Raw genomic sequence first — 21,695 nt, 5'->3', positions numbered from 1 at the left:
ATGCCTGCGCCTGGACATGAGTGCATCGATCGTCATCATGTCTTCAAGAATAGTTACATTGCATCTCTCGGTAAATTTGTACGTATATATTACTTTGGACTTAGCTATACTGATATCGTGAACTATACGTTACTCACCACAAAAATGCAGTTACTTGATAATATCGGAGCGCAAGAGCCCTCCTCCATGATAGCCATTTTAGCAATATACGATAACGGCTGATATTTAAAAGGCAACTAGCTTGATGTTGTTAATATTGGAGCGCAAGATGATGCCTTATTTGTCCAACAATTTGAGGCAGTCCACATATTAAGGATGATGTTGTAATATTGGTCACAATATATGTTATATCATTGGCATTGATGCAACTTGCCGTGATTCTACCCAGGCTAAAGCATGAAACGTATTAAGTATTAGTAGTCCAAGGTAAACGTGCAACTTCTAACCTACTTTGCCTCATGCTACGTTCCTAAGAGTTACATGGATGTGCTTGCAGGCCTGAGCTGAGACATAAGTGTACCGCTCGTTATCATATCTTCAACATATAATAAGATTTGTATCTCATGATACATTTAATGTGAAAGATTTTTCTAGATACCACTATACTTACAACTACCTTCCCTCCCCTTGCCCTTGCCCCTCCGATCACCTATATAAAGCGGGGCCTAAGGCCTTTTCGATCCATCCCAGAGATAGCAGTTCCTTAGAAATACTTCCACAAGAATCGGAAAATATTGTGAAACTGAAGTGTCTTCAATCGATTCTAAAACCTTTGATAGCCTAGAAACCTCTTCCATGAGAGATGGAAACCATTACTTGAGAAACCATGGTGTGATATCAAAATAATATGGATACCGTAGGGTACCCCAAGCAAGAGCGCCACCATTCACTCAAAAGTGGGCCTGCCCCTTGTGGCATCACTCGACTCCAACTATAGTCAACTCCCATAAAAAAAACCGCCCTCTCCCCTACCCTCCCTTTCCCAAAAGGTCAACTCATCCATCCCCTCCACTCCGCCGATCCCCAAAATCCAAAGCCCAAGAAAACAAAATGGGCAATGGCATCACCAAGAACCCATGCTTCTCTGGCGACCCCTACGCGGCCGCCGTCGCGTCGGACCCGCTTCCCGACGACAGCCAAGGCCACTCCTTCACCTACATGCCATCGGGCGCCGGCTTCGACCAGCCACCGACGGCAGCCGCGATGTCGTCGGAGCCGTCGTTCTTCTCTCTGTCCGGCGCCGCCATCAGCGCCAATCTGGCGACGTCCGCGTCTATGCCGTCGTTCCACCTGTTCAACGAGCTGACGTGGCCGCCGACGACCGCGTGCACCTTCGAGAGCTCGCGGTCCTTCGCCGCGGCGCCGCTCCAACCCGCGCCGCCTAGGCTATCCATGTCCGGGCCGGTCCAGTTCACGTCCGGCCGTTTCTCCGAGACATCCGGCTCGGCGTCCACCATCTCCGGCCCACCATCGGGCCGGCCATTCATGTCAGGCCCGCTTGACCGCTCCTTGTCCATCTCGTCGTCCGTGAGGCAACAATCAAGCGTCTCAAAGCTCGTCGCCGAGCGCCGCGCCGCGCGCTCCCGCCGCCGTGATGACGGATCGCTGCTACGGTTCTTGGCGAGGACCGCCTCCAAGCTCCGGTTCGGGTCGCCGCGCAATAGCCGCCGGCCACCGGAACCTGCTGATCCGATAAAGGTCTCCTGCAGCGATGGGGACTACCGCTCGCCGCCGAACGGCAGTGTGGAGTGGGCTCAGGGCATGGCCGGCGAGGACCGGTTCCATGTCGCGGTGTCCGAGGAGCACGGCTGGGTGTTCGTCGGGATTTACGACGGCTTTAATGGCCCCGACGCAACCGATTACCTCTTCGCCAACCTCTACGTCGCCGTGCACAGCGAGCTCAAGGGCGTGCTCTGGGACGACATCCAAGTCGGCGACGACGGCAGGTCCAGTTACCAAGAGCCGGCTCCAGGCAATGCCGAACGCCCCTGTTTCGCGCAGGCGAACGGCGAAGGCGCGGAGGCTAAGCGGAGGCGAACGGAAGGGCCCATGCCAGGCAGCAACGCCGCGGCAATGCACCGCGACGTCCTGAGGGCGCTGACGCGGGCGCTGAAGAAGACGGAGGACGCGTTCTTCGCAGCGGCGGAGGAGCGCGCGGACGAGAGCCCGGAGCTGGGCCTGATGGGGTCGTGCGTGCTGGTGATGCTGATGAAGGGCACGGACGTGTACGTGATGAACGTCGGGGACAGCCGCGCGGTGCTGGCGCGGCGGCCGGAGCCCGACCTCAAGAACGTCCTCGGCAAGGCGTCGCAGGACCTGCAGCAGTTCAAGGCCGAGATCATGCGCGAGCTGGAGGCGCACGACATGGAAGGCCTGCAGGCCGTGCAGCTCACCCCCGAGCACAGCACGGCGGTCGAGGAGGTACGGGTTCCGTTCTTCCCTTACTCTGTTCTCTTATTCAGATGTCGAATCATGACTGATTTGGAACAGGAATTCATCGTCGTATGTTCTTGTCATCTCATTTTTTAAAAAAAAACAACAACTTTTGACAACTGGAAAAACTGTACTGAAAGGAGCAGGCATGATAAGACAATGACGAAACCTGTGTGTCAATTGAGTTTTGGAATTTTGGTCGATGCAGGAGGTGAGGAGGATCAAGGGCCAGCATCTGAATGACCGGAACGCCATCGTCAATGGCCGTGTGAAGGGGAAGATCAACGTCACTAGGGCATTTGGAGTCGGCTACCTGAAGCAGGTAACTTCGGTTCTGCTTCGTTCTCAGCGCGCATGCCCAACCCCAAGTACATTTTCTGTTGTCGGACAGTCCCCTGCAGTTGGTGGAAATTCTTCTGCGCAGCGTTTAAGATGTGCAGTTCTTCTGAACATGCTCTCTGCGTCGTTCTATCACTGTCCAGGACTAGAACTGCGAGTAACCAATCATGTGGGTGTTCCCGAATGATTCTGTTCCTAGGCCCCCCAAATCATGGCAGAGTAGTGGCTGTCAACAGTAGCTCAGTGGAGGAGTAGCTTCTAATTCCACGCTGCAATGTCGTCTTAAATCATCAGATTTCGCTCAAATCTCAATCTGCAAAACTGAAGAAAAAAAATTGATGCTTCTGTGGCCATTTTTCTCTGGCAGCCCAAGTGGAACAGCAGGCTTCTGGAAGCCTTCAAGGTCAATTACGTGGGCACGGACCCATACGTCAGCTGCACACCGGCGCTGTGCCACCACCGCATCAGCGCGCAGGACAAGTTCCTGGTGCTGTCATCCGACGGCCTCTACCAGTACTTCACCAACAAGGAGGTGGTCGACCAGGTGGAGGCGTTCACCGCCGCGCAGCCCGACGGCGACCCCGCGCAGCACCTCGTCGGCGAGCTCGTGATCCGCGCCGCGAGGAAAGCCGGTGAGCAACGCAGCCGTGTCCACAGCGCAGCACGATCAAACCGGCTTCTTGAGACCTTGACATGGTTCTCTTGGATCTTTTTTCATTGCAGGCATGGCGTTGCACGAGCTGCTGGACATCCCGCACGGCGCGAGGAGGCACTACCATGACGACGTGTCCATCATCGTCATCTCCTTCGAGGGGAGGATCTGGAGATCGTCCGTCTAGGATCTGGATGGAGTTCAGAGAAGAAGAGATGGATGTGGTCATGGTCGACCGTGCTGCCATGAACCCCCGTTCGGCTACCTGTTTTCACCTTACTTACTAGAACAATGTTCACTCTTGCCGAAACTGTTGTACATAGTTAGGCAGGAGGAACTCTAGTAGCTAGGCTTAAGTAATCGCCAAAGGAATCAAAGGGAAAAAAATGTACTAGTATCTAGTATGTAATTAGGGCTTTCGCATCATTGCGATCGAAAAAAGAAGAAGAAAGGGAAATAGTAGTATATTAAATAAGAAATGATGTGTCTATCTATCCGAAGCAAGTAACAGTAGAAACACTGAATCGGCACGTTCCAGCACACCTGGAGCAACACTGCCCTGCATTCGGATCGCTGACATCAGGCCATACAACACAGAGGATGGATCATCATGGTTACCTTAGGTTTTCCATTTCTTCCGGAGAAAGAAAAAACACAATGCGACTGAACATCGTTGTCTGATGCAGGCTGCAGCCAACGTCACCGGCTAACAGCGCCCATCAAAGGTATCTTCGGTCCGTGGCTTTCGCAAATGATAGATTAAAATATCCCCAATGATTCATCGTAGTTCAATTCGACTGTGTTAAAATGCTATCACAATCACACTGTTTGGAGGCGAAATTACAATTCATCGCTGGAAAGATCACATGTTAAAATAACAACGAGTTCGACTGGCGAATAAATCGTAGTCCCTCGAACTGGAGAAGATACTTCTCCCCAAGTTTTGCCGCTGTTATCAGAGCGAATTGGATTGTTTCAACTAGGGCATGTCCCATTTCTACTAGCCTGAAAATTGTCTTAACTTTCTTGCGCAAAATTAGTATATAGTTTGATTCATTTTCTTTTTCCAGATCAGTTTTTCGAGATCACGATCTCATTGTGCTGGATAATACTACCAGTATGACAGAAGTTAAAGACCATATCGCGCCTTTCATTTTAAAATCAAAGAGGGTACTTATATTTTAAACCATAACTTATATTGTAAGGAAGACCAAAGGAGAGCACAAGTAACAAGGTGGTGATCAAGGGACATCTGGTGGACAGATTCCCAACTCCATGCCTGGAAAACCGACAATACCATGTCAATGGGGGCCGTATAAGAAATCAAAGAGATATGAAAAGAATCTGCGTTGATTTATCCGGTTTGAATTCGTTGGTCCAAGTGGAGAGCTCGATGCCTTCGGAAGCCTTAACTTCCGAGGTCTCCCCGCCGGAGGAGGAGCATAGTTTTATGCCTCGTTGGGTAGGTCAACCCTCGCACACGCCTAGTTGACAGCCTAGGACGCAATCGCCCGTATCATCTGGCGCAAGTGGGCGATAAAAATAAAAAGTAAGTGAACTTGCCCCGGCGCTGCATCGAGACGTGACCCATGTCTGTCTGCGTGTGTTGTGCTAACGGTATCATTGGCCTTTCAGCAATATGATTTTTTTTTTGGCCTTCCTTTTTGCAGTCAACGTCACTGGTTTATCTTAAGCTCGTGGTGCACTTTCTTTTACATGAGATGTGTATTTTTTTTATTTAGAATCCTTATGTTCCAAGTAAGGATTTGTTTTTTTTTATAGAGGGCCTACGGAGTGTGCTTGGGACGCAAGGCCTACGGGGACTATTGGCCGTTAATGTAAACGGTCGCTCGCGCGGGTGCGATCCATTCTATCGCAGAAGCTTTTCCAGACCAGACGCATAGAAGGCTCCGTACGTGTGAGATGTGATATATTTTCAGGCTCATTTATTCTTTCCAGCCCACGTCATCTAATTAGCTGCGCATGTGCGTCCCGACTGCTTCGACTTTCATGATGACGTGAGCGTTTGCAGCACATGTTTGGTACGTTTCCAATTTACTTTTCTCTTTCTCATTTTTTATTTTATTTATTTTATTTTTTTCTATTTCTAAAATATTTGTCTCTAGTAAACAAATATTTTTTTGTTCCAAACCAATATTATTTTAAATTTATCATAAACAAAACTAAATTTTTGTTCCTCAACGGTTTGTTTGTCCCTATTTAACAAATCATGATTGTTTGTAAAGTATTTGTTCCTTTGAAACTAATATTAATTTTTGTTTCATATAGTGTTCAAATTTTTATTCAAGAAAAGGTACTCATTTTGTTCCAAGTAAATAGATTTTTTGTTCCATGGCAACAAAAGTTGATTTGTTTGCGATTAAACAATTTTTTTAAGTTTTTCTATATTGCTAACATTTTGTTACACAGGGATAAATATTTCTCATTTAGTTCCTCAAGTGTTCAAAATTAACGAATATACATTTGTTTGTATTAAACATTTTTTATTTCTTTTTATTCTTCTACTGTTCAAAATATGTTCGAAGATAACAACTACATTTATCTGTATCAAACAAATTTTCTTTTGTTCCGAGTAAACAAATATTTTGTTGCACACGGTAATAAAGTCCCACGGATTGCCTTTTTGAAGATTGTACTACAATACTATTTCGTCCAAGATAAAATTTAAACTTAGCAACTGTGAATCAAACTTGCTCTAAGGTTTCAACCAAAAAAAATCATCATTCTATATGTAGTGGTTGCTGAACCTATTTAGTCTAATCCACTGGAGTCTTTCTTGTGCATTCATGAATTAATTATGTACTGTGGTTTCATTTGTTCTCGGTTCAATTCTATTTATTCAATCTTGTAATTGAAATAATCAAAAAATTTAAAAGACGCGGAATAAAAAACATATATTCGCACAACGGACTAGTACTTGCGCGCTGGTAGATTCGGAATTTGAATTATGGTGTTCGAACTTTAACCTTGTATCATTTTTGCTATCGAATGGGTGAAAAAAATAAAAAAAAAAAGAAAAGTTTCACAGGGTACGCACGGAAAAGAATAGTTCTCCCGCAGTTCGTCTCGCTCCTGCTTCAGGCGATCGCAAAGAATCAACATGGGCCATCGAAATATCGGCCCAACAAACAACCTGCTCTTGCGCCAACCCACTTCTACGATACGTCGAACTCCAGTCACGCGCGTTGCGCCTAATAGCACCCGACTATGGCCTCCAGATTGTTGGGGCTTTGATGGGGTGAAGATGCCGAATTGGTGATCGCAGGTTGATCGATTATGGTCACCACAATTTGTGTGTCCAGGCGTTGGAGTTACCATTTGGTGTTGGTGTTGTAAAATGAATTCCCACGAAAAAAATTAATTCTCGAGTCCAGCAGGCTGCCAAGCTGAATATACGGGTGGGCCAGGAACTTAGGCCTGGGACGTATATTCCTCGACTGTTGTCAGTCGGCCTCTTCCTTTTTCTTCTGCCTGGTCCATTGTCCATCATCCATCATCCGCCATCCCGGGCCGGACGTGAAAGTGGGCTGAGATTGCACTACAAAATTAAGCCCGTCTCACTACCAGTGCTGGTACTGCATCAGATGCATCGACGCTTCGATAGGCTCCGCTTCCAGCGAACGGCCTGTCCGCCTCCTACAAGGCAAGCAAAGCTTCTTCGCGTGATACTACGGGCACTGGAGCCCGCAACGACCAGTCACAATACCCCATAGGCTACACACGACACTTGCCACAGGACGCACTTCTCCAAAGTCCTTTTCCGCTAGTGCTTGGACAGAGTCACGCGACGCAAGGGAGAGGAAGATGCCGGGCGGGCGGCCCTAGTGTCGGGCGCGGTGACTCTGGTCCCATCATCTGAATTCACTCCGCCATTTTACGTCTCCTACAGTTCCAGTTCTCCTCCTCCGACCGCCACGTTACCAGCAGGCTGCAATCATGCGTTCGCACGCCTCGCTTTTTTTAAATACTCAATTTGCAAGCCTTTTAAAATATGACACTGAGCGTGCGAATTCTTTCCATTCAGTAATTTTCCTCTCCTTTTCTCTATTTCACTTATTTTCTTTCCATTTTCTAGGCCTAATTTGCCCTTTGCAGGAACTGAAACCGCCCAAGCAAACTCACCGGAAACTCGCTGGAAGTGGCGAAACTCCTCGCTGCCGGCGGCGGACAGGCGACAGCTCAATAGCGAGCTCGAGCTCACGCTAAAGCTATGTACGGCACCTAGGGGTGGCCGGTTGCGGGTGCTGCGCGAGCTGCGTCCTTAACGCAGTTGTGGACGGCGCCGGGGGCAAGAGTCAACACAGATGGTGGATTTGGAATCAGATGCCCCAATCGGCAATGCTACGCACGGCTGCTCGGAGGCTCGGCGACTTATCGTTGACTCGTAGCGCTCTGCTGTTGTTGCTCGGCCTCGCGCTGTGCTGAAGTTGTAGGTGCTCATCGGCGGGACATGTTTGCGGCTGCTTGTCCACCATCGGATTGGGCACTCAAGCAATGGAGCTGCAACGAGAGCCGAGGGGAGCACAGACTGGCGCGGTCGTCGACACAGATTAGGCTACCAATCACGAGGCCGAAGATACCGACGGCCCTCGCTCCCTGCAGTGCCCGCTCGAGGTAGCTGGGGTGCTTGATACCCTGTGCGAGGCTAGCTCCAGGTGGACGCGGCTAGCGGAGAGGATGCGGCGGCGCTGCAACTTTCAGGCATGCTCGGCCGCGGCGCATTTGGGCGCGTGGTGGTCCGCAGCCTGGAGTGCTGCTCGAGCAGCCGGCGTCGGAGAAGAACGGTCGGGCCTTCCTGTCCAATCGGTGTAGATGATAAGGTAGGAGTATTGCTGTCCATTCACTGGCCCTAGAAAATGAAAAGGAAAAAGAAAAGGAATTGAAAGGAGAAAAGAGTAGAAAACCCTCAAATCGAAAGAATTTACGTGCTCAGTGTTATATTTCAAAAGTCTTGCGAATTGAGCGTTAAAACAAGTAAGACGTGCGAATTCAATATCAAATAGCAAAATTTCTCCTGAAATATTCGTTCTTCCTTCCAGGTTTTCCAACCCGAGTGACCACGCCATCAATCTTGTCATCTGCTCCTCAATTACTACCTTCCGCCTCTAATTCCCCTACCACCACATCTGCTAATGCTTGTTCCTCTGAGTGGTTGTGAGCAACACCTGCGCAGCAGGGAGCCTTGAGCCATCCCATGGCAGGTACGGGCGCTGCGAGTTATATTGTGATGGCTGGTCTTATCACTTTTAGTAGAACAACTTGGGCAAGCTTTCCCGAGATTTTTAGCTTATCCTGTGGCTCCTCCCTTTCATTGTACTTGCACTACCACGTGCCATGCGCCCGTGCTGACAGGGAGAAAGAGAACCAGTGATATTGTAGATGGCCATTCCTGGTGCATAGCGCAGCGCTGGACTTCTCTGCATGTCGATTGTATATCAAGCCGCTTGTCCGTTGCATACCATGGTGTCGATCGAAGGCGCATTGTTACCTACTGCCTCCATCTCTTTTGCTCTGGGATCGTCTGGGATGGGGACAGCAACAGGTGGACTTTCAGCGGTTGCATAGAGGCCAAACTCGTGCCGATCCTTTTTCACCGGTGATGAATTGTTTTGTGTGGTCAGACGTAGACCTTACAAAATGCAGAAAATACAGCCACTGTTCGATCTACTGAGCTACAGCTCCCAGCACTGTGTCGGCGCATCCGTTCGTTTCCCCTGCTTCTGGAGACAGCAGGCGCGGCACCCTCTTGCACGCCATACATACATAACACGATCCGCCTTGTCTTCGTGCGGTTCAGCATCCTGCCTCCGCCATGGATCATGGAGCTCTCGGCATGGGTTTGGTTTCGGTTCGATCAAGGCTCGGGGTTCAAGAGACCGAGACGAAGACGAGGGCAGGAAGGAAGGAATCCGTCCGCGGCGTCTTTACGCCCTCGCCATGGTCAGGCAGGCAGGCAGGCAGGCCAGACGCTGCTGCAGACCTGCAGTGCGCTGTGCCTTTCTTTTCTTTCTACGTATACCAGGACGCTGACATCGTCACATTTCCAGGCTCGGAAGTGTTATGCTAGCGTTCCTGACCAAGTGATGTCATGTCGCCTCTCCTCGTTTTCTGGGAAAGGTCGTCTTGTTCTCTGTCAGCTCATGTATTCCTACTAAAAACTTCCACAGGTTTATCCACTGTGTTTCTTCCTTCCGGATGCTCTCTTGTTGAGCTGCGACACAGGGTTTGCACTTGCAATGCAGATGCTGAGATGCTCATACAGTTATACTCTCAGTCTCAGGTGCTGGAAAATGCCCAGCGAGCTGTCTGAATGACTGAATATGAGGCTCATGCGTTTTTACAATGCCAAGGAGGGAACACGCTTCATAGTTTTACTTCTCCAGTTCTTGTGGTGCAAAACCTATAAGTTTCTAATTAATAGTATTTTTGCCTAAACAAACTTTCAAGGGCTGGTCCTGGAACTGCAGAGTTGGTCCAACAAGTCAACAGGCGGTCAGCAGCCAGTATTAACAGCAGCTGACTGGGGCCAGACAAGCCATGACGTCAACCAGTGGCAGCAGTTGCCCCCTCCCCATCTCATTCAGCTTTCAGCAGTAGTTGGTCCAATCCAATCTCCCTCCCTCTCACAAAATCATTTATCAAGATTACTATAAAAAAGATGCAGTTGGTCCGATCCAAGAGGAAACTTGCGGCGATCCATGTCCCCAGTTCCCCATCCACCATTGTTCAGGGGATCCAAAGCCCAATCGCCACCACCCCACTCAGCCAGGCACACTCCCCAGATCAGAATTCAGAGCCGGAGGCAAGATCTTGGCGAGATTGGGACAAATTCTGAGTGCAGCAACTGGCCGGCCCGGAGCGGCGCAGCCCCATTCGGGCAATCATATGAATCGGTCACATGGATCTGTACCGGGGTTCCCATCATCAGACCGGGCCAGATCTCTGCGAATCGGACATGTACAGCAGCGTTTCAAGAACTCCAACGGAGGAGGCAAGGCCGCATGGGGGCTGCCAGGCAAGGACGGACGGACTGGACTGGCTGCTTATTCGGATGATGATCGGATCTACAGCGCTGGATCGCTTGAATGAATCTACACAGGGGAATAACTCATTTGCCAAAAAATAATCTACAAAAACAGCGGCTTGTTCGTTCCGTGATCGATGGCAGCGGCGAGGATGATGATGGTGATGATGATCGTATATGCACTGGTTTGATCTGAATGGATGGACGCCGGGGGCGGAGCAAAGAACGCTTTGCTACGGCTTGTCGTCGACCTGCTCGCTGCTGTCCGTTCGCCGGCGGCCCATCTTGCCGATGGACGAGGCGATGCTGCCCATGAGGCTGCTGGTGCTGCCCGCGTCGCCGCTGAGGTTCATGGACCGGCGCGCCCGCCGGTGCCTGGGCGACTCCAGCCTGCTCCCCTCCTCCTCGTCGCCGGCCCGCGCCCGCGTCGCTACCACCAGCCGCGCGATGCCGCCGCGGCAGAACGGGCAGGTCGGCAGCGGCTGGGACTGCGTCGCCGGGTTGGGCTTGGCGTGGCAGCACAGCGCCAGCGTGCACGCCGCGCACATCTGGTGCCCGCACTCCCGGACCTCGATGCTGCACGCCTGCTCGAAGCAGATGCTGCACACCTCCGCGTCGCTAGCCTGCACAAACAAGGGCACGCCGCCCTTGGCTATCAGTCTGAACAAGATGCGCGCCATGGGGAACGCAGGCCAGATCGACCATGTGTGATCGTACATTGATCTGGATAGAGGTGGTTTGAATAATGCCGAGCTCATATGGATTGGCGCGGTTGCTCAGATGAGCAACGGGCCAGTCGATCGAGCAAGTGGATGCGCACATTGCTGCCCGCTGTTTGACAGACATGTGCCGGGCTTGGCATTACCGATAAGCACGGTGTTAAAATAGTGCCCAAAAGCCAGTAGCAGTAGCCATCACGCTGACACCCGCTGGTTAAGCGTCCTAGTATACTGATCTTTAACACTTCTCAAGATGTCACTTGTCCCTCTCGGATCAAGGGTATGTTCGTTTCCCTGCCTCTAAATTTTAGAGGGGTCACATCAAAGAGAATCTTGTCATTTAGAAGTATTAAATAAAGTCTAATTACAAAACTAATTGCAGAACCCCAGGTCTAATTCGCGAGACGAATCTAATGAGGTATATTAATCCATGATTAGTGGATGATTACTGTAGCATCACTGTGGCAAATTATGGATTATTTAGGCTCATTAAATTTGTCTCGCGAATTAACACCCATCTATCAAAAAAATTTATAAAAAGATTTTATTTAATACTTCTAAATGATAAGATTCTCTTTGATGTGATGGGTCTAAAATTTAGAGGGGAGGAAACGAACACCCCCCAAGACGGGTGCTTGTTTACAGTGCCAGTACGTTTTGGAGCAAGTGACTGCGTTGAAACTCTAAAGCGTGCAGGTGACACTTAAGGTTTGACTATGTTCAGCGATTCGTGATCATACCGGCAAACCGTAAGGAAGCTACTCGAGTCATCATTCCAAGATAGGATGCCATGAGGAACCCCGCACCAAAAAGAGATACTATTTGTATGCAGCTTGCAATGGAATTTACCTCAGCTATGGCGGCGTCATGAGCACCGTCGTCGGAATGAGATGGCGACGGCAGTGCATTCTTGGTCCCCTTCAGGATCCTCCTCTCCCTCTCCCTGTTGGCCTCCATCAGAGCCGCTTCGAGCAGGGACTTGGCGTTGGGCTCGAGCTCGCTGATGAACTTGAGCGCGGACGGCCACACCAGGGGCTCGGCGGACGACGGGTTCAGCAGCGCCGCGCACGCGACGTGCCCTCGCTTCACGGCGACCTCATACGGAATTCTCCTGCAGAGGCAGAATCAACCCACCGCATCAGTACGGCGCGGAACGGACTGACGAACGCAGGTGCCCCCAGGTTTACTGCCGAACTCTGAAGGCAACACTGCATCGGCATTTGGGACGGCATGAACCAATTGCTCGCTCACCCGACGGAGTCTCGCTGGAGGCGGTCGGCGCCCCAGGAGAGGAGCTGCCGGACGCAGTCCAGGTTGCCGCCGCGCGCGGCCAAATGCAGCGGCGTGCTCCCGGGGAATCTGCAGGAGCGCGCGCTCAGGTCAAATACATGACAAAGTTTCCTCAAAAGGTGCGATTTTTTTTCTCTTTTCACATAAAAATGCGTCGTTTGACAAGAGAGGAGGAGGAAGAATCCCGACCCGAAGGCGCCACTGGAGGCTGACACGATGGCACCGTTCTCGAGCAGGACGTGGACGCAGCGCCGCCAGCCCTGCCTCGCCGCGAGGTGCAGCGGCGTCGCCCCGGCGTCGTCCCGCACGTTCACGAAGCGCGCGAACCCCCTGCATCTCCACGGCTGAGCACAGATTAGCGAGGAGCACCAAAGGAGAGCGGCGGCGAGACGGTGGTGTCTACGGGGCGACGAAGGCCAACCAGGATTCCGACACCGGCGCGGACTTGGCCGCCGAGAGGATGGTCCGGAGGCAGTCCGCGTGGCCGTAGTACGCCGCGTAGTGCAGGCACGTCCGACCGTGCGACGAATCGAACATCACGATCTGCACACCCAAAAAGATGAGGTAGGGAAGAAAACCACCATTCAGTAGTCTGACTCCGTGGCCAGCAACTGCAAGTTGCAGCCGCCAATACGGTGTTCGTGAGGCTCACATTGGCACCGGCATCGAGCAGCCGCCGAACGCAGTCGGTCTTCCCGTGCATCGCCGCGAGCATCAGCGCCGTCTGCGACAAATTGAAGGCCCGAGGTGTCAGGCGGGAACAACATAGAGGACCAGGAGGGGGCGGCGGCGTGCGATGCGAACCTGTTTGTGGCGGTTAACGACGTCCGGGTGCACGCAAAGGTCCAATGCCAGCGAGACCACCTGAAGAAGGAAAGGAATCACCATGGCCGCAGTTAGTCGCTCGCGGCGGCCAGAAACGGGAAGAGGAGCGGGCGTGGCCGCGGCGGGACTGAGTCAAATCAAGAGGTAAGCAAAGGTTGCGCTGGTGGTTCGCCGCCCCCGCAGCTCGTACCTGGAGGTGGCCGTGGGCGGCGGCGATGTGGAGCGCGGAGAGGCGGTCGAAGAGCGTGGTCCGGCTGAGCAGGGTGGGGCGGGAGCGCAGGGCGGCGGCGAGGCGGCCGAGGTCGCCCGACTGCGCGGCGCCGAAGAAGTCCACCTCCTCGCTGGGGCGGCCGCAGCTGGCGCCGTGCCCCATCGCCGCCGGCCGCGGCCGGGCCTCCTGCGAGCGGGAGGTGAGGGGCGGAGGGGGCGACTGGCTGACGGGACTGTCCTGGGAGAGCACGGGGGCGTGGGGAGCTCCTTAAAATACTGCGCGCACTTTCCTGTGGTTTTTAAAGGCTTTGCCCCTCCCTGATTGAGCAGTTTTCTTCTTCCGTAGGCCAGGCCTAGCAAAAAGTAAGCTAAAATAAAGTAAAAAATTTCCTCTCCCTGATAAACTTCTTTTTTCTTTCTAATGCAAAAGAAATTTCTATGGAAAAATATTTTTCGAAATACTCCAGTTTGTCACCGTCGTGGATGCGGAAAATATCATCGTAGGACATATGGTAAACAATTGTATACGGTCTTACCTGTCTGGTGAGAAACTATAGGAGTTGGAGGTGTTGCTTTCCGGTACGAACTCGGAATTGATCGTTCATCGCCGTACTTTGGATACCCCTCAGTACCTTCGTGCTCCATAAGCTCATCACTAGCCCGTTCTTGCTCCGTAATCCATGCTGCAGATACGCTTGCCTGCTTGGGCGTCCGATGCCTACACGGACTGATCCACGTGTTCTTTCCGAATCCCGATCGCTCGCGCCACCCTTTCCTTGGCTGATCCATGGCGTGCCCGGTTCGTGCCCGATCCCCCTCTTCTGTCCTCATCATCAAACACGACGATTGCGTAATTGCGTTGCATCACCGAGCTGCAGGTCACGGCTACAGCGCCGCCTGGTCCACCTTGCACGAGAGTTGGGAGAGTTGGGGTCATCCGTCGGATTAAAATTTAATCCCTATCACATTAGATATTTTATCATTGATTAGGATATTAAATATAGACTAATTATAAAATCAATTGCATAAATGAAATTTAATTTATTAGACGAATCTATTAAGCCTAACTAATTCATCATTAGCACATATTTACTGTAGCACAACATGATTAAGTCATGAATTAATTAGGTTTAGTGGATTCGTCTCGTGAATTAGCTTCCATTTATACAATTGGTTTTATAATTAGACTATACTTTCTCTATTTTTATTTATATATAATATTAGGTTTGTGCTAAGTTAAATTTGACCAACTTTAACCAAATTTATAGAAAAATAATAACATTTACAATACCAAATTTGTTTATTGAATCCACCATAAAGTATACGTTGACAGTGCATATGTTGTATAGGACAGTTGTTGCTATATTTTTTATAAATTTGATTAAATTTAGCTCTAATACGATATGTAAATAAAAATGGATGGAGTATTTAATATTTCTAATTGGTGTACAAAGACTAAAAAATTAGTGTTCCGTGCCCTTGCTCGCCCGCGCGCCCTGCCTACGCCCTGTCGCGGCTGCCCGTGACCCGTCGTCGGCGATCGACGAGGCCCTCGACACGACACGGAAGGGTACTAGATGCGGCGTTGCCGGCGGAGCGAGCGCGCGGCCGCGTCCCCTGAATGGCTGAATGGCATCGCCGGACCGAACAGAACCGCGCGCCCCGGACCGCCGGCGCCGGTGCGCGGGCGCTTTCAGTCAGATGTGCCGTGGCGTTGCACATATGCAAACGTCCCACCCGGCGAGACAGCGATCCTCCACCCAGCGCTCGTTTTTTTTTCTTTTCCTTTTTGCCGTCTCCGCACGCCATCACTCGTCGGCGAACGAGCTTGTAGATCGAACGATAGATCGCCGTCGTCGCCCGACCTTTTCGCATCGAATGGTGAGCGCGGCGCGGGTCCGGCTCAATCCGTCGTTTGCGGCGGTGATGAGCTGCTCCGTTCGGCGCAGTACCGGCACGGCCGGGATGTGCCGGGGGCTCTGATGGAACGCGAAAAGATTTTTTCCGGATCGTCACACGTACCGACGGAGTACGTGTAGTGGTCCTCCTCGCCGCGAGAGAGCTGCTTGTGCACTGTTCGTGCATCGTGCGTGCCGGGATAGGCGTTTCCTCCTGTCGCTCGGGCCCGGCGCACCGCACGGCGGCTGTACTGTTCCGATCGAGATGGAGAGCGTCGACGCCTCTCGGTGGTGTGTGATTGGGGGCTCGCGCTACCGGTTTTGGTCCGACAGGTGGCGTGCGGGCGTGGGACGGTTTGTTAGCTGTTGCCAAGTAGAGAGCTTCCTATTATTGTTGCATTGCAGACGTGTTGTGCTTGTACAGTCCACGGATAGCAATTGAACAGCTGAGCAGCTGATGAGTGCGCAAACTCTTTTCATTTTATTGAAAACATAGAGAGTGCAGACACTCCACTCCAGTAGTCCAGGTCCCGCCATCATTCCTTCTTCATCTCCTGGAGAAAGCAGCTTACGCGCTCGTGCTGGCAGTGGCAGCTTGGCTTCAGTTCAGGTCTCGCGGAGTCGCTGGGCACGGCAGCGCTCAGAGCCTCAGGCCGCTCGCAAATTCTGTCTTCTTGTAGTGCCGAAATCTCCTGTGGCTCTACGATTGCCGACACGATCGGTTTGGGCACAGTGCCGCCCAGCGAGATCTGGCGGATCTCTTGAAACCCCAACAACCCGGCCGCCGTTTCCGTACCAGCCGCGGTTCACCAGACGTATGGAGGAGCCATGGAACCCGCCGCGAGACGGAAGCTGTGTCGGTGGGCGACTGGACTGCCGACCTGCCGTGGGGTCTTGGTGCTCACGCTTCGGCTCTCGGGGCATCATCGCCTTGCCGCTGGCCGGCACGACACGCTACCCAAAGGACGGACGCGCACCGGGTCGATCACGGCGCCGTCGCGTTGGTTAGAATTAAGTTCATTAGTGATAATTAGATTGCATTTTTTATAGATAGATATGACTTTTTACGAAAGATTCTGGACCTTTCGCGAAGTGGTCTGAAATATCAAAAGATATGTCTTTTGGACACACACTTTCACCATGTATAAATATATAATCATACTATTCATTCAATCAATCAATGAATCATTTGTTCATTCTATTCTACTCTCTACTTTGTAGTTTCAGCACGTTATCAGCACTGTTTGCTCTACTAGCCTCTGAGTTCGGCCACAACACAGCAATCAACGACGCCGGCGATGAGCGGTTAACAACCTGCCTTGCGTCCAAGACGACGTGATCCCCTCCAACATCTTCGTCACCAACTAGCGACACCGGATGCCTACATGGCAAATCACTTGCATGGAATCGATCGGAGAAGAATAGAGGTATCTGATCTTGTATGAACAGCAACAAGAAGATGACGATGCCGACGGCCACCACGTCAAAATACTTGCCGGAACCAACTGTCCGCCTTCGTGCCGCAATTGTTCATTAATGGCTGCGGAGGCGGCATCCGCCAGCGCGTGCCCCTATGGCAGCGACAAGACCGTGAGACAAGAAGGAAGAATGTAACGAGGACACATCGGAGAGAATGCGGCCAGTCACTAGCAAGGGCCAATCGGCCAAGTAGCATCTTCGACATGGCCTCGATGCCGGAAGCAACCAGTAGCATCTTCATCAAACGGACATTGAGGACTAATCGGCCTCAAATTGGACGCTAATCAATATATTCTTACTTTTGGTGAGCTACCATGGCCCTAGGGTTCTTCAAATTCTGTATTAAGTCTTTAGCTTTCATATACTTCTCAAACTGCTTTGTCACCGTCACGGAGGGTCACCATCATGGAGGTAGAGCCCGCGCGGCTGCGCTCCAGTTGTGAGCATCAGGATGATGGCTTGCATGAGGCTCTCGACGACGATCTGGCATGCTCACCCGCTAGCGCTTCTACGGCGGTAGAGTTCGCTCTCCACGACAGCTACCGATGGACTATAAATCCACAGCGGCGAAGGGAAAAGAATTTGTATGGCGGAGTAATTTTTTCACTCCTATGCACTAATTATTAGACTAAAATTTAAATACGTCAGCCTCGTTAATTTTGCAATTTACTATGTAAATTGTATTTTAACAAATAGAATTACCTTAATTAGGTTTTACTTAATTAATGACGTATTCGCTGCAAAATATACTACATGTCTTTAACTTAGAACTAGAACATAAGGTGATGGAGATCTAGACATTACTTGTAATATGTTCTTACAAAGAATTTATTTGCCCTGAGACCAAGCTTTTAGGCAGTAAATTACTTGCATATCACTGAGATATCTACATCTTATGATGATTACATACACGTGTGCTTCCAAGAAAATATTTTGCAGATATGAGATTGTGAAAGTGCATCTAGGCCTAATGACCTATTTTGGTGATTTATAACAACCTAAATGTGTATCTAATGTTTCAATTGAGAATAATGAGCAGGGGTCAAAGAAACCAAAAAGGAGAAAAGAAGAAGAACCAATTCCGACGATTCGTTAAAATTGGAGAACGGTACCGGTTCAAGAAATGTGGTTTAAGCGAAGATAATTCTTTGTTTTATATTTTCTTGAGTCTAGGTATACCGTACTATCAAGGGGGATGTGGAAAGTATGTGGTAGAACACAAATAAACCAAATCCGGAACCCATGCCTTGAACAGAAGATTGCAAACCCGAGTGTTCCTGGCGGACAGTCCGCCAGGCCTGGCGGACAGTCCGCCAGGACACTAAAAACAGCCTAACGGCTAGTTTTTAGAGAGGCTCTATATATACCCCTTCGACCCCCAACGAAAAACAACCGGTCAAAATTGCATAAGCTGAGCCTCAAGCACATTCTAAGCACTCCAAAGCTCCCCAAAGTAAAACCCTAGCTTCTCCACTCCAAATCCTTGGTCTAGGGTTGAGTTTGAGCAAGATCCAAGCAAGATTCAAGCTTTCCCCAAGAGATTCACCTCTCTTGGGCATCTCTTGGCATTCTCCATCGCTTTCCACATCTATTACTCTTGGAGCTTGGCTCCTAGACGGTTAGAGGTGCTCAAGAACAACCAACTCGTGGTGTGGTTGGATTGAGAAGTTTGTATTACCCTTGTTGCTAGTGAAAAGCTCAAGTTTGACCTTTGTGGTTGCTTGAGAGAGGAAAGGGTTGAGAGAAACCCGGTCCTTTGTGGACTCCTCAACGGGGACGTAGAATCCTTGAGTGGATTCGAACCTCGGGTGAAAAATCTTGTGTCTCTTGTGTTTGATTACATCACATCATCTCTTGCACATTTGTTATACTTGCTTTTTGTACCTCCGTGTAGTATTCTTGCCCGATCTACTTGTATACCTATCTTGTGCTAGATTGCTTCCGCATTTAGTGTTCCTAACTTGTATTAGAGCATTTCTATTCAAATAGATTTTGTATACAAGTTTTAGTTTTCAATCGGTTACATTTCTTACCCGAGACGTCCCAGCGGACATTGGAAGTGCCCAGCGGACAGTCCCAGCGGACGGTCCGCCAGGCAGCCTCGGACTGAATTCTTGTGTGCAGGTTTTAAGCAACGATCGCCTATTCACCCCCCCTCTAGGCGTACTTTCAAGTGGTATCAGAGCGTGGTTCCTCAAATTTGAGTCTAACAACTCGAGGAGATCATGGCCGGAGAAGATTCACACAAGAGTCTTGAGAAGAACAAGGGCAAAGAAGGTGAGATGCACAAGGAAGATGACAACGCCAAGTTTGATGTATCCGATTGCTCCAAGAAGAGTGGAGATCACAAGAAAAAGAGTAAGAGCAAAAGCAAAAGCAAGAGGATAGTGATTGAGTCATCCTCATCCTCAACATCAAGTAGTGATGAAGGGTCCATCTACATCAAGAGAAGGAAGAAGAAGAAATCGGTTACTTCTAACTACTCTCGCACTCCTTTCAATTATGATAACATGAGTTCCAACAACAATTTTCTTTCCGTTTCTCTTGGAAAACCCCCACACTTTGATGGAACTAACTACTCCCAATGGAGGACTAACATGAGATGGCACTTGTTTTCTCTTCACCCTAGTCTTTGGGAGATTGTTTGTGTAGGTATTGAGCAACCGGATAGCGATGATGAAAGTTTTGGACCAACCATGCAACAATTATTCCACCGCAATGCTCAAGCCGCAACCATCCTCCTCTCATCCTTGAGTAGAGAGGAATTTGATAAAGTGGATGGATTGCAAAGTGCAAAAGAGATATGGGATACTCTCAAAGTGGCACATGAAGGCACCAAGACCATTCGGAAAGCAAGAATTGAGATGCTTGAAGGAGAACTTGGGAGGTTTGCCATCTTGGATGATGAAACTCCCCAAGAGATGTACACAAGGCTCAAGAAGATGATCAATCAAGTGAGGAATCTTGGAAGCAAGAAGTGGACCGACCATGAAGTGGTCAAGAGGATGATTAGGGCCTTCTCGGTAAGGAACATAACCCTATGTACCTTGATAAGGGAAAGCTCCAACTACAAGAAGATGACACCGGAAGAAGTACTTGGCAAGATCATCAACCATGAGATGATGGAAAGTGAAGCCAAGTATGTAAAGAGCTTGTCCAAGGGAACCTCAACCTCAAAAGGGCAAGACATTGCCCTCAAGGCAAACAAGAAGGAGAAGAGCAAGAAAGTAGTGCAAGAATCCTCATCAAGTGACAATGATAGCGATAGTTCAAGTCTTGATGATGATGACATGGCTCTTCTCATGAAGAATTTCAGCAAATTGATGAGAAACCACAACTACAAGGGCAACAAGAGGCATGAGAGCTCCAAAAGAAGGACAAAAAGAAATTGCTATAATTGTGGCAAGAGTGGGCACTTCATTGCAAATTGCCCATATGAAAAGAAAGAGGACAAGGAAGAGAAGAGGAAGGACAACAAGGAAAAGAACTACTTCACCAAGGACAAGAAGTTCTTCAAGAAGAAACAAAGTGGTGAAGCACATCTTGGCAAGGAGTGGGACTCCGATGATGAGAGCTCCAACTCGGATAAAGAAGAAGCGGCCACACTCGCCTTTAACAAGACTTCTCTCTTCCCCAACCTCAAGCATGGGAAAAATATCACTCACACTTGTCTTATGGCAAGGGGAGGTAAAAGAAAGGTAAAAGCCATCCCATGCTCTTCTCCTAAATATACTACTAGTGATGATGAAAGTACATCTAGTAGCTCTAATGAAGATGATAATGATATTGATATGGTTGCCATGTTCAAGAATTTAGATAAAAATGCTATTGCTAAGTTTAATGAACTCATAGAAGAGCTAAATGAGAAGAATGATCTCCTCAATTAGTCTCTCCATAGCACAATCATGCATTAGATGCAAGGATATTGATGTTGATGCTTGTGCTACTAATGTAAAGTTGATTGAAAGCTTGAAAGTTAAGATCACATCCTTAGAAGGTGAGGCACAACAAAAGAAGAAGGATATTGAGGAGGAAAAACTCAAATATGCAAGAGGTGCATACTTGAACTCAAGACGCCCCAACATCAAGGATGGTATTGGTTTTCAACATTTTGAAAAGCATAACGCAAGAATCAAGATCAATGGGCATGAGTTCCCTAAGTTTGTAAGGGATGCAACAAATAGGAAAATTGCTTCCAGTACTGGGCACCCGAGAGTGCCTGGCGGACTGTCCGCCAGGCCTGGCGGACAGTCCGCCAGGACCCAGCGGACGGTCCGCCAGGAACCCTCGGGTGGCAGATTTTTGACCTTTCGCCCCACTTCTTCCAATGCATCAAAGCTTCCTACTAATCATTTTTATGACTTTAATGCATCTTATGTGATTATGAGAAACAAGTTTGGAAGAGTGTTTGCTAAATATGTTGGGCCACACCACAAGAGTCCAAAGACTTGTGTGTGGGTGCCCAAATCACTTGTGACTAATGTAAGAGGACCCAAGCAAGTTTGGGTACCTAAAAACAAAGCCTAAATTTGTTTTGCAGGGCTATGCCTCCGGTGGATCGAAGTGGATCATTGATAGTGGATGCACAAACCACATGACCGGAGAAAGAAGCATGTTTTCAACTTATGAAGAGAATGACGATCCAACCGACTTAATTTCTTTTGGTGATAATAGCCAAGGAAGAGTATTAGGTTTCGGTAACATTGCTATATCTTCCGAGCACTTCATTTCAAAAGTTTTTCTTGTTGAAACCTTGGACTACAACTTATTATCCGTATCACAACTTTGCAACATGGGCTATAATT

The 21,695-nt window shown here is 49.5% G+C and overlaps 2 protein-coding genes and 1 long non-coding RNA gene across 3 annotated transcripts; 2 read left to right on the top strand and 1 right to left on the bottom strand.

Annotated features, from left to right (window-relative positions):
- Positions 1–1,050: 1,050 nt before the first annotated feature.
- Positions 1,051–3,873, top strand: LOC112874093 (probable protein phosphatase 2C 31). Its single transcript, XM_025937263.1, has 4 exons — positions 1,051–2,421; positions 2,642–2,755; positions 3,140–3,404; positions 3,496–3,873. Exons 1-4 carry the CDS (start codon positions 1,051–1,053, stop codon positions 3,609–3,611), a joined length of 1,866 nt encoding a protein of 621 aa, XP_025793048.1. The 3' UTR covers positions 3,612–3,873.
- Positions 3,874–7,040: 3,167 nt separating this feature from the next.
- LOC112877457 lies at positions 7,041–8,416 on the top strand. Its single transcript, XR_003225488.1, has 2 exons — positions 7,041–7,468; positions 7,541–8,416. It is a non-coding gene; the product is annotated as an uncharacterized LOC112877457 (long non-coding RNA).
- Positions 8,417–10,281: 1,865 nt separating this feature from the next.
- Positions 10,282–13,766, bottom strand: LOC112877456 (E3 ubiquitin-protein ligase XB3-like). The gene is made up of 8 exons (XM_025941766.1): positions 13,494–13,766; positions 13,283–13,342; positions 13,131–13,202; positions 12,900–13,021; positions 12,668–12,808; positions 12,440–12,547; positions 12,038–12,299; positions 10,282–11,092 (listed from the first exon to the last, which is right to left on the bottom strand). The coding sequence occupies exons 1-8, from the start codon at positions 13,674–13,676 to the stop codon at positions 10,703–10,705; spliced, it is 1,338 nt and encodes a 445-aa protein (XP_025797551.1). The 5' UTR covers positions 13,677–13,766; the 3' UTR covers positions 10,282–10,702.
- Positions 13,767–21,695: the final 7,929 nt, after the last annotated feature.

The sequence above is a fragment of the Panicum hallii genome, chromosome 9 (genome assembly GCF_002211085.1).
Source record: "Panicum hallii strain FIL2 chromosome 9, PHallii_v3.1, whole genome shotgun sequence".
NCBI lineage: Eukaryota > Viridiplantae > Streptophyta > Magnoliopsida > Poales > Poaceae > Panicum > Panicum hallii.
Note: the sequence above shows the minus strand (reverse complement) of the source record. Positions and strands in the feature narration are given on the sequence as shown.

Excerpts from the sequence above, each read along its gene's own strand:
- LOC112874093 (XM_025937263.1), top strand. The coding sequence starts at position 1,051 with ATGGGCAATGGCATCACCAAGAACCCATGCTTCTCTGGCGACCCCTAC. Across the intron at positions 2,756-3,139 it reads GAGTCGGCTACCTGAAGCAG|CCCAAGTGGAACAGCAGGCT; the intron begins GTAACTTCGGTT and ends TTTCTCTGGCAG. Across the intron at positions 3,405-3,495 it reads CCGCGCCGCGAGGAAAGCCG|GCATGGCGTTGCACGAGCTG; the intron begins GTGAGCAACGCA and ends TTTTCATTGCAG.
- LOC112877456 (XM_025941766.1), bottom strand. The coding sequence starts at position 13,676 with ATGGGGCACGGCGCCAGCTGCGGCCGCCCCAGCGAGGAGGTGGACTTC. Across the intron at positions 13,203-13,282 it reads TCGTTAACCGCCACAAACAG|ACGGCGCTGATGCTCGCGGC; the intron begins GTTCGCATCGCA and ends AATTTGTCGCAG. Across the intron at positions 12,300-12,439 it reads CTCCAGCGAGACTCCGTCGG|GAGAATTCCGTATGAGGTCG; the intron begins GTGAGCGAGCAA and ends CTGCCTCTGCAG.